Source organism: Saccopteryx leptura, chromosome 11 (assembly GCF_036850995.1).
Source record: "Saccopteryx leptura isolate mSacLep1 chromosome 11, mSacLep1_pri_phased_curated, whole genome shotgun sequence".
NCBI lineage: Eukaryota > Metazoa > Chordata > Mammalia > Chiroptera > Emballonuridae > Saccopteryx > Saccopteryx leptura.
The window spans coordinates 64,299,463-64,316,839 of NC_089513.1; the positions used below are offsets into that span (position 1 = coordinate 64,299,463).

A 17,377-nucleotide genomic window follows, 5' to 3' on the forward strand; every position below is an offset into this window, starting at 1 on the left:
GCCGGGGGCGGGGCGGGCTGGGCTGGGGGCGGGCCCGGGCGAGGCGCGTGACGCGCGGAGCGGACCAATGGGGCGCGCGCCCGAGGCCGAGCCTCCTGCGAGCCTTCGCTGCGCCCGCGGCGTCACGTGAGCCGCGAGGAGCGAGCGCCCAGCGAGCCGCCGCGGGCCAGTGCTCCGCCGCAGCGAACTCGCGGGCCAGCGGGCGAGCGAGCGAGAACCGGACCCGCGGCGGCCGCCGCCGGACCAGGATCCAGACCGCTGCCTTCAGCCCAACCCTCCGGGCCTCAGGACCGCGGGGGCCTGGCCACCGGCCGGGCGTGAGCCAAGTTCAGGTGGGAAAGGCGCGGCGAGGCCGGCCGGCCGCGGGAACACTGCCCCAGGCGCCCAGGGGGCTGGCCGGGACGCGGTGACGGGGAGGGACGGGCCCTGGCCGGCTCCTGGGCGTGTGTCCGGGCGCCCGCGTCCTTGTCCCGGGCTCCGCGAGAGCGTCCGAGGAAATGTCGGTGCCGGCTGACCCCCCGCGTGGGCCCGGGGGTTGGACAAGCCGGTAGGAGAGTGACCGCCAGTTGCCCACTGGCGCTTCCTGGCGCAGGTCCGGGCCGCCGCCTCGGCGTCTGGTCCCGCGTGTCCGCGCACGCCTTGCAGGCCTGTCCTTCCATATGGCGGGCGCCGGCGGGGCCTGGCCAGAGGACCGGGCTGGCGGACGTACTGGCCTGCGGGGTTGGAGAGGCGGGGGGCGGAGGGCCCGCTGCGGAGGGGTTACTGTCGGTCAGCAGCCGTGGCCTGCTGGGCGGGGGCGCGGGCCGAGGGCATGGTGCCCTACCGAGGGGTCTGAACGGGCTCCCCGAACACCCCCTTCCTTTCCCATGCACGTTCACGCGCGCGCGCGCGCCGGCACCCACGCTGGCTCCACGCACAAGTACGTCGCGGACACACTCCCTCACTGCCACACCGCCCGCCGCTCACCACGCCCGCACACGCACAATCACAAGACATAAACTCACGCCCCGTCGCGTACACTCGCACCGTTCACACGTCTCTTACTACGACCCCTCGCTCAGTCTCCTGGCCCGTGGTAATGAACACTAACCGAGAGGTGGCTTAGGGGCAGCGGTGGCGGGGGCATAAAGGAGGCTCCTCCAGCCCTTCCTGGCCCTCCGGTTCCCTCTTTCCTCCCACTGTGGTGGTGTGCCCTGTGCAACCTCTTTCCGACTCCCAGTCCCGTGTCCTGAGCAAAGGGGAGCTGTTTTCTAGCCCAATCCCGGGGGATGGTGGTGACAAAATTACGAAATGCCAGAACCCCTCAAATCAAATCCCTCTTCTAAGGATTAGGTGGCTTGTGAGGCTCCCCGGCCACCTTACAGGTTCGAGGACACCGGGGGCTCGGTGACTTTTGGGCTTGTCCGCCGCGCGGTTAGCGGGACTTTTATTTTGAAGGCCACCCTCCCTACTTGCCACCCCCGTGATTTGCAGGCTGACCCAATGGCAAGCCCTTGGCCAGCGCTGGGCTTGTTATCAATTACATGTTGTTCCTGCAGCCGCTGTGTCCCCGGGAGGATAAACAGCAGGCCTGGCGGGCGGGGTGTTGGGGGGGGGGGGAGGAGTCCGGTCGCCAGCCTGGACGGTGCCGGGAACAGTGCGTCCCCTCCCCCTCCCCCTGCACGCAGCCTGCGCCCCTGGCCTTGCCACGTGCTGCTGTGTTTTAGAGGCGGGAGCCCAAGCCGTAGCTGGCTCTGCCCTGGTGTGCCCTCTCTGAAACGCCATCGCCCTGGGCAGTTCCAGAGTCCCTTAGGAGGCTCTCAGAGCCCCAGCGTCCAACCCTGCATTAAGACCCTGCTCCTTGACTCGGGTGGGTGGTTCTTCATGAGCGCTGTAACCCCTACTCCTTCCCTGGCTCCACACAGTAGCACCTTTTACTCACTCAATCAGCAAAGTTTTCCAGGTCCTGTTTTAGACTGAGATATAAGGTGGACTGGTCAGAACAGCTTATATTCTAGTGGGGAGGTAGACAGAAAATAAAGTGCACAACCACATGGCTAAGATAGTTTCCCCATGGCAACTTCTAGGAAGAATATGATGTGGGATGATTTAATAGAGAATGGTCAGGGGAGGCCCCCAGCAGGAGAGACTTCTGAGATGAGATAGAAATAAGTAAGGTACTCCCTCCCTCTTGGAGTGCTAGGAAAAGAGGGATTCACAGAGGGGGCAACCAGGGTGGTGGCCCCAGGCCCATGAAGCTGGTGAGCTTAGTACACAGCTAGTGGGGAATGGAGCAGGTGGAGGTGAGATATGGGAGCGATGAGCAGGGCCAAGGTGTTGGGTGCTGGGTGCTGAGAGGAGACTGGGTCACATTTCCTTGGGACACTGTTGGAGGTTTCCGCCCACCCTATCCTATTCTACTTATTTTCTCACTCTTTTTATATCATTTCATCTGTGAATGTCACAGTTTAATCTGGAAAAGAAGAGCCTCCTCTAAAAAGAATATACCAACCACAATACTATCATCACACTTAAAGATATTAAGAGTAACTACTTGATATTATGGAATATTTAGTTGGTGATCACATTTCAGGGGAGAGTTTTAAGTGGGCAGGAACATGATCTGATCTTCCCCTTCCTGCCAGTCATGGCCTATTTTCAGGTTCTAGGAAGGCTGGAGTCCCCCAGACTCCTTAACATCACAACAGAAAGGCAGAAAGACCATATGTTCTCAATCCTAATGGTTGGTACTGACCATCTCTGTGTGCATGACAGCCTTATAGTAAATGCTCAGCATATGTTAGTTCATTGGACTCTTAAAACAACCTGGGAGCTCGGGATTGTTGGCAGCATCCCCACCCAGTAACCAAGACAGACATAGAGAGGTTGTGCCACCTGCCCAAGATCACCCGCCCAGCTGATACGTTGCAGAGGTGGGAGCAGAAAGCCCCTGCTCAGAGGTGGGTGAATGTGAAGAAAGTCGAGGGCTAAGTGTGGGTTCTGCCCAGCCTCATCGCCCTTTATGTTTTCTAGCACTTTTATTCCTTCTTAGCACCTGATCTGGTGAAAAGTGCGTATTTTAAAACGCCGAGTTTTAAGTCCTTAGATGAATATTTCAACCAAAAGCCGAACATCCAGGCAGAACTGCCCAGGAACACTTGGACTTGCCAAGGGCATGCGCCTTGCTCTGTGTCCTGGAGCTGTGTGAGGCTCCCCAGCTGAGTGGGGAACTGACATGAAAGGTCCTGGCATGCGCCTTGCTCTGTGTCCTGGAGCTGTGTGAGGCTCCCCAGCTGAGTGGGGAACTGACACGAAAGGTCCTGGCATGCGCCTTGCTCTGTGTCCTGGAGCTGTGTGAGGCTCCCCAGCTGAGTGGGGAACTGACACGAAAGGTCCGGGCATGCGCCTTGCTCTGTGTCCTGGAGCTGTGTGAGGCTCCCCAGCTGAGTGGGGAACTGACATGAAAGGTCTGGGGCCGTCGAGGGCATGGAGCAGATGGGGAAACTGAGATTTGGGAAGAGCCAGGACTTGCCCAAGGTCACTGCTGCTGCTGATTGGCCCTGGGAGCTCTCTGCCTGGGGCTGGGCCTCTTGACTGGTGGGCAGTGCTGAGGCCAGTGCCATCTGTGACCCTGGAGACAGAGCATGGCGGTGGGTGCAGAGAATCTCTGGCTTCAGGTGCAAAATACTCCCAACCTTAATACACACCCTGCCGTGGTCACTGGGTGGGGACAAAAGTCCACAGAGGTAGCCCTGTCACGGCCTGACACTGTTGACTTTCCTTGGACACCAGACCTAGCGTGGCCTTCAGAGGGGTCAGCTTTCCCCTCTCCTCTCTGTTGACATTCTCTGAGCTCCTCCTGGGCACCAGCTGCTACACGGGAAACGGGGGACACAGCGGACATCCTACAGCCCAGCCTGCCATTGTGGAGGGCATGGCCTAGTCAGGAGACAGGGGCTAGCTGGCTCTTACTGAGGCTGAGTGCTCCATGGGTGCAGGCCCAGGGGGTCCTCTCTACGGGACCATTAGGCGGTTGTGAAGTCACATGAGGTAAGATCTGTCCCAGCACTCTGGGTCCACCTCTGCTCCCTTGAGTTCTCTCAGTGGGCAGGGCCTTGTCCTCCTGGTGGTAGCCTCACCTCAGTAAAATGTCTGTTTCTTTAGGCTTGTCCGTTCTCGCTCCTTCCACACAGGAGGCAGCCCAGCTTAGAGGGTCTGAGAGCTGAGGGTGGATGGGCTGCCTGCTTTAGGTGGGGGAAGAGGACCTGCAGGGCTGGTGCAATGGCTACAAACTAGACTTACCTAATTAGAATATAAACTGTCCCATTAAATTTGAATTTAAGATATAGTGATTTTTTAATATAAGCAAGTTCCATCCAATATTTGGGACATACATTAAAAATTGAAAGTTCTTTTTTTAAAACCTGCAATTCAAATTTAACTGGGCAGCCTGTATTTTTATTTGCTTAATCTGGCAACCCTATCCAAACCCCAACAACACGGGGTCAAAGGACAAATGGTCATTCTTCTTCCTCCCTCCACTGACTCAACAGGAATGAAGCTGAGGTCAGATGTCCTCAGAAACGCAGCAGCTTTGACTGGCTGGACAGGGTTTCCTGACGTTGGCTGTTCGGAGGTGCAGAGAGCCGCCTGCTAGACCCACTTTCTTGCTCACGGGCACTCACACTCAGTCATTCACAGACACGTGCGTGTCCTTTCCCAGAAATGTTCTGGGAAACGTGTTTGAAAGCAAAAGCACCCCAGGTTGTGCAATGGCCTTGGAGAGCACTCTTGCAAACAGGTGGTGCAATTTCAGAAAACACTCTTGCCGATAGTGTTATCCTGGGTATAGATGGAGGCAGGATCCAGGCATTTGGCAATGGGAGGCTGTGGGCAGGTGGTGGTGGTGGGGGTTCAGGCCTTTGAAGTGGCCAGTGAGTGTGCTGTCCTCCTGATCGGCCCTCTGTTGTCCCTCTTGTAGTCACCAGTGGCACGGCCAGGCCAGCATGGTGGACCACTTGCTTCCAGTGGACGAGAGCTTCTCATCGTTGAAGTGCCCAGTTGGTTATCTGGGAGATAGCCTGGGAGGCGGGCGGGCGTACCACATGCTGCCCTCGCCTCCCTCGGAAGACGACAGTGACGCCTCCAGCCTCTGCTCCTGCGCCAGCCCCGACTCGCAAGCCCCCTGCTCCTGCTACAGCAGCGGCCCCGGCGCTGAGGGCCAGGACAACATCTTGGACTTCCTGCTGTCCCAGGCTATGCTGGGCAGTGGCGGCTTCAGTGGCCTCGGAGCCAGCGGCGGTCCTGTGGCCTGGGAGGCCTGGCGGAGGGCGCCAGCGCCTGTGAAGGGGGAGCACTTCTACTTCCCAGAGTTTCCTGTGGGTGACTCTGATGATGTCCCAAGGCCCTTCCAGCCCACCTTGGAGGAGATCGAAGAGTTTCTGGAAGAGAACATGGAGCTGGGGGTCAAGGAGGAGACCAGCAACAAGGACTTGGAGGCCTGTGGCCAGTTCTCGGCTGGGCCACACAGGAACCCCCTCCACCCGGGGTCTGGGGGGAGAGAACGTTGTGCTCCCCAGCCGGGTGGCGCCAGTGCAGGTGACGCTCAGGGCCCAGGCGGGGGGCCTGCCCCCGATGTCCCCGTCCCCTTGCTGTTGCAGATCCAGCCCGTGCAGGTGAAGCAGGAGTCGGGCACAGAGCCCCCCTCCCCTGGGCAGGCCCCCGAGAGCGTCAAGGTGGCGCAGCTCCTCGTCAACATCCAGGGGCAGACCTTCGCACTCCTGCCCCAGGTGGTGCCCTCCTCAAACTTGAACGTGCCCTCTAAGTTTGTGCGCATCGCCCCTGTGCCCATCGCTGCCAAGCCCATCGGGTCGGCATCCCTGGGGTCCAGCCCCACCGGCCTCCTCATGGGCCAGAAGTTCCCCAAGAACCCGGCAGCAGAACTCATCAAAATGCACAAATGTACTTTCCCCGGCTGCAGCAAGATGTACACCAAGAGCAGCCACCTCAAGGCCCACCTGCGACGGCACACAGGCGAGAAGCCCTTTGCCTGCACCTGGCCTGGCTGCGGCTGGAGGTCGGTATGATGGGTGGCAGGCTGGGGGGTGAGTCCTGCCCCTTATCTCTGTTCTTCTGGGTGTGTGGCCAGGGCTGAGTCTTTGCCATTAGACAAGACTGATTAGGCTGGGTAGAGGGGTGGCCAGGGCCAGGCCAGAGCTAGCATGGCTGCTCATCGGTTTCCTTGTTCCTCCTGCTTACTGAACTAGAACTCAGCTGGTCTCCAAGGAAGGCTTGCTGGGGCTCATGCTGAGAACAGGGGCGCTGAGTCAGGGCAGAAGGGCTGTCATGGCCCTCACAAGCACAGTTGAGAAGGATGGGGCCTAGGCTGTGTGCCAGAGGGGGCTCTGAGCACGCATGCGCTGCTCCCTGTGCTTTGCAGCACCCAGAGGATAAGGAGCACCCTTACTCCCCTCTCAGTGCTGAGTAAACTGAGGTGCGGACTTGCCAAGGTCACACGGCTTTGTAAATAGGATTTGAACCCAAGGGGTCATATCAGAGCAGTCACGTCCTTAAAATGCTGTTTTCCAACCAGCGGGACCAGCTTTGCTTACAGACGTCCCTGGGCACGTGGGCTGGGCCTGGCCCTTCCTCTCCCAGGGGACCTAGAAGGGTGGTGGGGAAGCTGCAGAGGCCAACCACAGTGAAGGACCCAGCTGGTGTGCTGGTCCAGAGGTGGCCGACTTCCTCCAGGCTCTGCTTTGTGTGGCACTGTGGGGAAAGCGCCTCTCAAAGGACGGGCTCTTTCAGGCTTACCCAGCCCTCAGGCAGCAAGCTGTGAGGGACCCGTGGGTCCCCTCCCCTGGGCCCTAGGAGCCACTCACCATCTCTGGGAGGACATGCCCACCATTTTTTTTGAAAAGCAGGCAGCCAGCCAGGAGCTTGAATGCTTGGGGTGCCACAGCTGGGCTTTCCCCAGTTGAGGATGCCCACCTGCCAGGATCTCTGGCCTGCCTGGGCCGATGGCTCACACTACTGGCACGTCCTTGGGCTTTGCTGCTGTGGCTGTTGCTACATGAGTGAGTGTGGAAGAGCGAGGTGGCCTGTCCATCTGAGTGCAGGGCTGGGTCTTGCGAGAGTCTGTGTGACCGTGTATGCACATATGGATGCATCTTGCTTTTTTCATGTGTGTCTGTGTGTGCTACATGACTATATGTGTTCGTGTACCTTGTCTGTGCATGTGTATCCTTATTGGTGTGGGTCATATGAAGCAGTTTCCAACTTTTGTGTTTTGGTTAGACCAGGGGTCCCCAAACTATGGCCCGCAGGCAGCATGCAGCCCCCTGAGGCCATTTATCCGGCCCCTGCCGCACTTCTGGAAGGGGCACCTCTTTCATTGGTGGTCAGCGAGAGAGTGGTCCTGGAGTACTGTATGTGGTGGCATCGCTCATGTACAGTACTACTTCCGGTGACATGGGACGCACGTGTCAGGGCTCCGGAAGCACATCATATCACTTGTTACAGCTAGCAGTGACAAATATGGAACCGGACATTGACCATCTCATTAGCAAAAGCAGGCCCATAGTTCCCATTGAAATACTGGTCAGTTTGTTGATTTAAATTTACTTGTTCTTTATTTTAAATATTGTATTCCTGTTTTGTTTTTTTACTTTAAAATAAGATATGTGCAGTGTGCATAGGGATTTGTTCATAGTTTTTTTTATAGTCCAGCCCTCCAACGGTCTGAGGGACAGTGAACTGGCCCCCTGTGTAAAAAGTTTGGGGACCCCTGGGTTAGACTCTTGTCAGAGAGCTTGTGAGAGTCCCAGGCTGGGAGGTGCCACTCCTGGAGTCCTGGCTGGCCCTGGACAGGGGCTGTGACTGGAATGTTTGACATGATGCTTGCAGCCCCTTCCCATGGGAGCACAGAGATGACCAGGGAAGAGACTTGTCCCAAATCGTGTCTTGAGTTATGGAGGCTCTTTCTGAGTGCAGGAAGCCCTGCCACCAGTGCTAGTCGGCAGACCCACAGGGCTCCGGAGAGCCCGTGCTCCCATGGCCCCGCACTGGTGCCAGTGCGGGCACCGCACACCTGTCTGAGCCTCACGCTGCAGTCTGCCAAGTAGCCATAGGTAACAGGTGCACTTGTAGGGCAGCTTGTGAGGCCTGATGCAATGGGATGTGTCTAGTGTTGGGTGGTCAGAGCTTGAGGCAGGGAGGAGGCCAGAAACATGAGTCTTTAGTGGGAGATGCTTAACTGCAGAAAGGACAACTACTGAGTTGCCTTGCGTGGGGGCAGCTGGGTGGCAGTGGTTGGAAGCCCCAGCTCTGGTTAGCCTCCAACTTACTGTGTGCCTTCAGGGTAGTCTCCCTGCCCAAGCCTCAGTTTTGTCATACCTGGGCCAGGGGTTCAGGGGTGCTCAACATCAGTGGTATTGTCAGAGTCTGAGGGAGGAAGTTGTTCTGCCTGGCCTTCATGTGGGCAGTACCCCATCTCAGAGGTACCCCAGACTTACAGAGACTCCTCTTGGATGCATTCTCCTCTTGTTGGGGAGCAGGCTGGAGAGAGGTTGGGAAGTTGGGTTGGCAGCCCACTGGTCTGACTCTCATGACGGGTTCATCTTCCTGGGTGCTATGCCCTGGCTGCTGCTGTTGGCAGATGGCCCCTCCAGTTGGGATAGGGCTGGGTGGGGCCACAGAGGGGAACAGTGTGGTCCTTGACCAAGGCCGCCCAATTGGTCCACTTCCCCAGGAGGAAGGTACCTGCCTTCTTCCAGGCTGTCTCAGAAAGCAGACAGGACCCTCAGCACAAATTGTATTTTAAGCCCTGGCTAAGTAGCTCAGGTGGTTAGAGCATTGTCCCGCTATCCCAAAGTTGCAGATTTGATTCCCGGTCAGGGCACATACAAGAATCAACCAATGAATTCAAAGTGCATATTAGGGAGGCAGATCTCAGCCCCTGACATGGTAGCCTTATGAGGTAGTGAGTTCTCTGTGGTAGCAGGTATGCAAACAAGAGTGGGATTTATGAAAGGAATTCAGCTTTGCCACTATTATCCTTTGGCAGTGGTCACCATCAATAGGGTTTACTTATAGGGAAAAGCATGGTGGGTACCTGGCATGGTGAGGTCCCTATGGAGTCAACCCTGGAACCATCCCTGCCTCCAGCCACTCACAGGGCTTCAAAGTACACCTCTAGCTTCTCCCAAGTTCCTCCAGAGTGGGGTCTGGCGTTGATGGGGGTCACACGTGGCAGAGGCACTGGGAACCTAGGGTACCGCTTCTCAGGAGGGCTCTTTCTCTGAGGACCTGCAAGTCCCTGGTCGGCCTTCAGGGATCCTGATGCCCTAGGGATGTACACATGACAGGCATATCCTTTAAACATGGCCATAGCCTTCAACAAGGGTCAGGCTGGAGGGAGCCCTTGCCACAGTCAGGCAGGAGGTGAGTCCCAGCCTTGAGGCATCTTGGTCTGGATAGAACAGAAGTAATGATGATGAGGTGTCATGTTGATTGACCATTCACTGTGGAGCTAGGCACTATTCTAAAGTTCTCAAAGATGGAATCCCTTCCACAGGGTACACTTGCTTGCATACCTTCTGCCATGGGGAACTTACTACCTCATGAAGTTACGCTGGCCTTGATGTGTCCTTCAGTACACTTAAGCTCCTGTCCAGTCTTCTCGTTCTGGTCCACAGGCCTGCACAATCTGCTCTCCGACCTCCCCTTTTCAGGGCAGACTCCCATTTGGGTCCAGGCCCTCTCTGTGCTCTCCGTCTTCAATGCTGTCCCCCCACTGGCGGCAATAGTTGGTCTTATGATGGCTCTGCTATGTTCTGCACACGTCACAAGCATGAGTTCACTGAGTGCTCAAATAGCCTTGGAACATACAGGCACCAGTTTGCATTTTACAGAGTGGGAGATGGAGACCCAGAAGCCTGTAGGGATAGAGCTAGTGAGTGTTGTGCTGGGCGCACCCCCAGACCGCACCTCCGTGGACCCGACCTGCAAGCAGTACCGCAGGCATGCCTCTCCCACAGACACTGCCGCCTGGCTTGGCTTTCCCCTCCTCTTCGCTCCCTGTGCACCTGTTGTAGTAACGGTTGGTGTCCTCTCTTCCCCATCAGGCCATCAGGTTTTCAGGCTATGCCATGGGTGAGGGCAAGAGCTAACAACAGCGGTGCTGGTTACAGTAGCTCCCAATGTGCCCTAGGCACTGCTCTGAAGGCAGCGCCGTACAGTAACTCACGCAGTGCTCCAGGAAGTGCATGAGGTGTGCGTTAGTATGTTGTCCCCATTTCCCAGAGGAGGAAATGAGGCACATAGTATTTAACTTCTTCATGGTCACACAACCAGTAAGTGGCAGAGCCAGGAGTCCACCTTGGGCTGGCTGCCCCCAACCCTTCCAACCCCAGACTGAGGACCTCTCCCCAGCCCCTCCGCCAGCCTCCAGTGGTGTGGCCTGCTAGAGGGTAGCGACCTTCACCTTCAGCTGGTCTCTGGGGTGGCACTCCTGCATTCTTGCTTGCCCCTCTGTGTGGGGAGCTTCCCACTACCCAGGCTGCCTCTCTTCTTCCTGCTGGCCTTGGTGAAGTTTCCTCTTCCTCCTGCCAGGCTGGTTCAGGCCCTGGCGCTGTGTCCTGTATCCTTTGTGTGATGAACAGTGTCCCTCCCTGACAGCTAGCTCCCTGTTGTGACTCACACAGGTAACCAGCCCCCACTTTCTTCTGCTCTTGGTCCTGAACCCAGTGCCCCTGGCCCACCCCCTCTTGGAGCGTGGTCTGGCACCCTGGACCAGCTGAAACCACTTTCCCTATTCTGAGCTGCCCGCCTGGGAAGTGGCCGCTTGCCTGCCTTCCTAGAAGTTTCCTTGCCTCGCTCTCCGACACAGGCCTTCTTTGTTCCCTGCAGCAGAACATCCTGTTCCAGAATGGCCAAGCAGTTCTGTCCGAAAGAACCCCTTCCTGCTCCAGCTAATATGAATACTAATAACACTCAGCAGCCCTGTGTGGCAGGTACTGTCATTGCTCGCAGACACAGGAGGCCCAGGAAAGGGGAGTTGCCGGCTTGAGGCCACAGAGCCAGGAGGTGGCAGGGATAGGGTTCAAGCCCAGTGGTCCGGCTGCTGGCCTGCTCTCTTGGCTCATGTCACTGCTGCCCCTACTCAATGAGGCATTCTCTGACGCCATCGCTGCTGTCAGCAGAGCCCCCGAGTGTGGTTGGGCAGGTTGCACACGGCACAACTCTAGGTTCCGTTCCCACTGCGATCCTTGAGACTTTACTGTACACTTACGGCTTTCTTGCTGATGGAAAGGGTGCCTTCACACAGAGGTGCTGTGTGTACCGGTGGTGGTGCCGATGTGTGTATCCGCTGCTCGGGAGAGTCACCTGGACCTCTGTGCTTCCTTGTCCTGGATCTCAGCAACACAAATCGGAGTAACCACCCACATACTCCAAGCCCTTACCAGAGACCAGGCCCTCTGCTGAGCTCTTTGCTGGTAACAAGAGTTCACAATTATTGGATGATTGCCATTACCCAAGCACTGCTATAAACACCGGGTGACTTTCACAATCCAAGGAAGCAGATAAATCACTTCCCTGTCTTTAGGTGGGGAAACTGAGCCCCAGAGAGCTTGCCACCTTGCCCAGGTTCTGGTCAGTCTGTGCCTACAGAGGCTGCCTCTTAGCCACCTGAGCCCTCTCTGTGTGGCCCCCAGGTCTCCCTGGTGCTGCTGTTTGGGACGATGTGGGTGAGGGTATGAGGCAGGATCTTCTGAGGATCCGGTTCCCAGGGACGGGGACCCTTAGATCACAGGAGCAAGCCGCGGGGAGGGGACTTGCAGATGGGTGCAGCTTCCTCTCAGGTCTGGCTTTCCCCTGGTGCTCCCATGGTGAAAGGAGCCCTGTGGCCCTGTGACCTCTGAGAAAAGTTTCCTGGAAGGTGGACAAGAATCCTAAGGTTTTCACTGGACAAATGAGAAAGCTGAGTCCCAGGATGGTCCTTCTGTTTGCTCAGGACCACACGGCCTCCTGGTCGAGGGGGGACCCGAGCAGAGCCCGCCGCTCTCCACTGCTGTGTGACCTGGCAAACCTCGCATCCTCTTTGAACCCTTACTGTGGTATTGTCAGTCTGACGGGGCTGTTCCTGGCTCCCTGGAGCACAGGTGCCCCAGTGCCTGATGCCCAGGAAGGCTCTGGCACTGCCCATGGCATTTCTTGTAGCTTTCTGCTGGCCCCTGCCTTGGGCAGGCCCACCTGCTTAGAAGTTGTGTGTGTCCAACATGCCGGGGGCATGTAGCCCTGGCCCGGAGCACAGGTCCAGGCTCTGACTGCCAGGGCTCATTGATGCTACTTTCCTGGCACAGGGCTCCAGTGCCACATGCTGCCCAGCCAGGCTCTGTGCATGGCCAGGTCTCTGCAGCCACCAAGGTGGGCAGGATGTGCAGGGAGCTATGGCCAGCCTTTGCTCAGTCCTCAGTTGCTCTGTCTTGCCGTGACTCTGGTCAGTCCCTCATCACTCTGGGTCAGTTTCCTCATCTGTCAAATGGACCAGTTGGTCTTCCTTTATTCTGGAATATGCCGAGAGCACTGATTTGTGCCCACCACGAGGAGTCCTCGTGGAAGAAACCTAGTTGTGCTCTAGGGGCAGGGCCCTGGCCACCAGGGTTAGCTGAGCCAGGCTGAGGCCTTTGTCTGCCTTGCCTCCATGCCTGCCTCCACATCTGTCTGCAGGCCCTCCTGCTGCCCACCTCAGCCTTCCCCAGGACGTCCTGCTGGGCCCTCCTGCTCCTTTGCAGGCTAAGGGATCCAGACCTCCACCCGCAGGGTCAGGTCAGAGGTTGGCCATCACCCCGAACCAATAAGCTAAATTGGGGACAGCTGTTCCAGGGGCACCACCTAACCTACCGGTTTTGATGTGGCCCCAGGTCCGAGAAGGGGCTGTTGGGCCTGGCATTCCTGTGGGTATGTGTGCATGCATTTGTTCATGCGGGTACATGGGCATCCTTGTGTGTGATGTGTGCAAGTATGTACATGTGTGCACAGGCGGGGAGTGGGTGACGTGTACATGTGAGAGTGAGTGTGGATATGTGCACACATGTGGGTGCACGGGTGCACTAACACCTGAGAGGACTGTCCCTGTGACCACGCTCCACCCTCCTGTGGGTGCTGCTGTGTCTGCTCTTTCATGTGATGCACTTACTGGGCCTCCACCACCCACCAGGTAGACAGATCTGTCCTCATGGAGATGTTTTAGTGGCACAGATTGACATTCAGCAAAAAGTTGATAGTGAATTTAAAATTGCAACAACTGTGGCAGGAAGGAGGAGAGAGAGGCGCATTGGTTATGGGAGCCTGGAATGATCCAGCTCTGAAGGGCTTTCCTGAGGAAGTGACATTTAAACTGGACTGGGAGGGATGGGGGAGAGAGAACAAGAAGGGAGGGCGAACATTCTGGATAGAAGGAACAGGAATGGCAAATGTCCTGTGGCAGGAGGGACTAAGGGCAGGTCAGTGTAGGAGGGGCACAGAGGAGGAGAGTGTATGTACAAGGAGGAGGGTCTCACTGCCAGCTCTGAGGTGTAAGGTGGGAGGGCCTCAATCCCTGAGGTCAGTGACAGCTGTCTGGGCCTGAAGTCCAGCTCAGTGCTTACCCCTGCCATTAGCAGCTGCTCCTTCCCTGTGGCCTCTGGGCTGTGGGAACACCTGCTCTGGGCAGGCTGGGGCCAAGAGAAGGAGGTGGCAGAGGAGCCATTGAAACCCTCAGAAGGACTGTGTAGGAATGCAGTTTTGTTTGGGGACACCTTAGGGGGCCCCGTGTTAGGAAAGCAGGGCCCAGGAGTGGGGTGGGGTTCTGTAATGGAGGCCAGGGGAAGGAGCCGGAAGCCCCTGCTGAGGGAATAGGCTCCTCCCCAGGCTCACTCTCTCTAGCTGGGCATCCCAGTGCAGACCTGCACAGAAGCCCCGAGTTCTCGTGTGAAGGGAGAGCGTGGGGCACAACCTCAGCCTGGGCAGGTGGTCCCAGTGCCTACTGGGAGGGGGACATTGAGGTGGAGATGGCGGATAAGTCAGGTCTGGCAGGCTTGAGAGCCTGTCCCAATACTCACCACCCTTCTCAGGCCCAGATGCATGCGAGTGGCCCGCTGTGCTGGCAGAGCCTTTTATGGGTAATTTGTGCCATCCTGAGGGGCACAGGACAAGGGGAAGGGAACTGGGGACGGTGGATGTTTGCTAGTGAAGTCAGAAGCGGTAGGGTAGCTGAAGCAGCTGACAGAGCCCTGGGGTCCGCTGCTGGCTGGGGGGTGGGGGTGCCGGTGGTGGTAGTGTGTGTGTGCGCTTGCGTGCGTGGGAGGGCACAGGGCGGGCTGGGTCAGCTGGCCTCGCTGACTGCTGTGTCCCCGTAGGTTCTCCCGCTCAGATGAACTGTCCCGGCACCGGCGTTCGCACTCAGGCGTGAAGCCCTACCAGTGCCCGGTGTGTGAGAAGAAGTTTGCGCGGAGTGACCACCTGTCTAAACACGTCAAGGTGCACCGCTTCCCGCGGAGCAGCCGCTCTGTGCGCGCTGCCAACTGACCCCGCCCACCCACACAGCCATTACTGCTGCCACCAGCCCAGCCCATCACTGGGATCACCCAGATATTTTGTAGCAATAATTTATTTGCCTCCTTCAGAGGAACATGACAATGTTGCCAACTCATGAGCCTGGGTTGGTGTGCGAAGAGAGGGGTTGGCCTGGGAGGCAGGAACCAGAGGCCCGCGCCTGCTACCTTTCCTGGGGAGACCCAGCTCCTGACCTGGAGGCCGGCCTTTGTGCCTTTGAGCCTTCGTGCCTTCCTGTGCAGCTGCTGCAGGCCTCTGCTGCAGTGTCTGGGGACCTGGCCCTTCTCCCACTGGGCTCCCTGCCTGGGCCAGGGTCGCACTTGATTGCCGGGGAAGATGAAATGTGCATTTTGAAATGCCAGTTCCCACAGGGAGCCACATTGGGAAGAAGGAAGTAGGCCAAAAGTCGTGGGCTGCACTGTGGTGTGTAAGTGGCTTTGTCCAAGATGCTTTGCTGAGCCTGACTACCAGAAGGTATGGGCAGGGCTGTTAGTGGTGCAGGACCTGGCCTCCTGCTGGCCGCAGGATTAGGGTGAAGAGGCCCCTCTTTGGCGGGCAGACAGTGCATGTGCTTCAGTTAAATGTGCTGGGCAGGCAGATAATGCAAGCTAGCCCCAGAGCGTCTGTACTCAGTGTGGCTTACCCCTCATCCTGTCTCCAGATGCCAGCCTCTGGGGCCAGCTTTCGGGAGGAGAGGGGAACAGGCTGTGCAGCATGTAGGAGAAGCGGATAGAGCCCCCCAGTCCTGATTTAGAAATGCATTCCTTACTTTGTCTAGAAATTAATATCAAATGAACTAGCTTGTTCGGACACGTTTATTTCGCATCCTATGAATGTATGTAAATAAACTGTACATAGGTACATCTACATAAAATATCTTTTAATAACATCAGCATTTGTGTAAATTTGAAATTTAAAAAATCTATAAAGCTGGTGTACATATGTTACAATTATGTATATTTTTTTGGTCCTTCATAAAAATATATTTACTTTGCCAATAAAAAGAAAAAATAACTCGATAACGTTACGATATTTATGCACTGTTTTCCTCTGCTCTGCCAGGAAACGGGGATGCTTCTGGGCACCGAGTCTCAGGGGGCTTTGAGGAGAGATACAGAGACACCTTTCGGGTCAAACCCCTGGCCCAGCGGCGCAGGGTTCCCACATGGCCCCACCTGTGGGCTGGCTGTCGGTTTCTGCTTCTTCCAGTGTCCCAGAGGGCCAGGAGCTCCCCTGCTTCTTCTGCACAATCTCAGATCCAAACCCTGTTCCAGTGTCACCAATGGGAAGCCACTGCAGGCCCGGCCCGGCCAGGCCCACAGGGGTTACCAGGCCTCTAATGTGCTAATGGAGACCCTTGTGCGGCACTTTCTCCCCTCCATGCAGTCCACCAAGGGTTTACTGTGCACTCACTGTGTGTGCTGTGCTGGGGGGCAGGCCCACCCCCAGGATTCTCCGAGGAAGCGGCATATTCCCGCTTGCGTGGGCGGTAGTCAACGGAGCAGGAGACTTGACCAGGCAGGCTGGTGTGTGGAGTGGACGGCAGCCTCCGCCCTGCCCTTCCCAGCTGCTCAGAGCTCTGGAGAGACAGTGTTGTTCCAGACTCCTCCAGACACTGTCTCTCTGGGCACTTGCGCAGTTGGGGTTTGGACCCATCCGCACGGCCTGGTGGGCTGGGAACTGGGCGTGGTGGGGGCCAGAGAGGAAGGAGAGGCTGTGAGGTAGGCGTGGTGGGCGGGGAAGGCCTGACTCGTGCCCGCAGTTCTCCTGTTGTGTGAATTGGGAGGTGAGGACCTTCCAGAGGTGAGTGCCTACCCAGGAGCCCGATGCAAGTCAGGGCAAGTATTTCTCAGTGACACCCTTGGAGAATGGAATGGGCCCCGGGGAAAGGACTCAGCCTCTGACTTCTACCCTTTGCCCCTGCCCGGATATACCAACTTTGGGCAGACGTGCTCTGGGGAAGTGAGGCACCGATTTCCAGGTGGTTAACTTAGCCTTTCTTTATTCGTAGACAAGCAGTGCAGCCCCGATGGAGGGACTCCGGAGGTCAGTATAGACACTTTGTGGAGGAGCCTGTGAGGACATGTATCCACAGTGTGGGGCACTGACCCAGGCTTCCATTCCCCTCGTCTCAGTGGATTGCGCCCAAATCCTGCTTCCTCTGAGCCTGCAGCCTCCAGCCAAGGCCAGGGCTAGGCTGGTCGTGTGTGGTGGGGTGCTCTAAGTCATTACCCTCCGTCTGGCTCTGCTGTCTATATATGCTCCCTTGTTATGTACCTTCCCGGGGTGGGCAGCACAGCAGAATGAGCAGGGCTGGAGGGGACGGGGCGCTGCCCCTGATCCTCACTCCCCCACTTTGAGTGGGTTTCTTAAGGCTTTCTAGGGTTGGGCTTCCTCACCCCGCAGAGTAGGGGTAAAAGTCCTCAGGTCACAGCATGGTGGGGAAGGGTAAAGGAGAGAGTGTGTGTGTCTTTGAGCGGCAGCAAGGACCCTTTCCGGGGTGTGAGCCTGCCTCCAGCCTGCAGGCTTTGCTGCAGCCAGCGCGACTGCAGCGTGGCCCGTGGGAGCACCAGGCGTTCTGATGAGGCTCCTGGCTTTCTCCTGCCTCCGGGAGACACCCATGCTGCCACCTTTGTCTCTGTAAGAGGACTGTTTGTCTTGGCCTGTCAGCCAAGAAGCAGATGGAGATGTGAGCCAATGTGCCCACAATTGTCTGTAATAGGAGAGGAATCTGGAAGGCTGCAGAGCAGAAATCTAGCTTTAACCCCCTGGTCCCCAGCCCTGCGTGATACACCATCCCAAA

The 17,377-nt window shown here is 57.3% G+C and overlaps 1 protein-coding gene across 2 annotated transcripts; it reads left to right on the forward strand.

The window, feature by feature from the left end:
* Positions 1–137: 137 nt before the first annotated feature.
* On the forward strand, positions 138–15,615 carry KLF15 (KLF transcription factor 15). Of its 2 annotated transcripts, none has more exons than XM_066353563.1 (3): positions 138–332; positions 4,961–6,055; positions 14,379–15,614. In XM_066353563.1, exons 2-3 carry the CDS (start codon positions 4,986–4,988, stop codon positions 14,545–14,547), a joined length of 1,239 nt encoding a protein of 412 aa, XP_066209660.1. In that variant the 5' UTR covers positions 138–332; positions 4,961–4,985; the 3' UTR covers positions 14,548–15,614. The 2 variants fall into 2 exon arrangements, with proteins under 2 accessions (XP_066209660.1, XP_066209659.1); XM_066353562.1 differs by lacking the exon at positions 138–332 and adding an exon at positions 3,765–4,029 and having other exon boundaries at positions 14,379–15,615.
* Positions 15,616–17,377: the final 1,762 nt, after the last annotated feature.

Coding starts and splice junctions, on each gene's coding strand:
- KLF15 (XM_066353562.1), top strand. Junction 6,056..14,378: donor TGGCCTGGCTGCGGCTGGAG/GTCGGTATGATG, acceptor GTGTCCCCGTAG/GTTCTCCCGCTCAGATGAAC.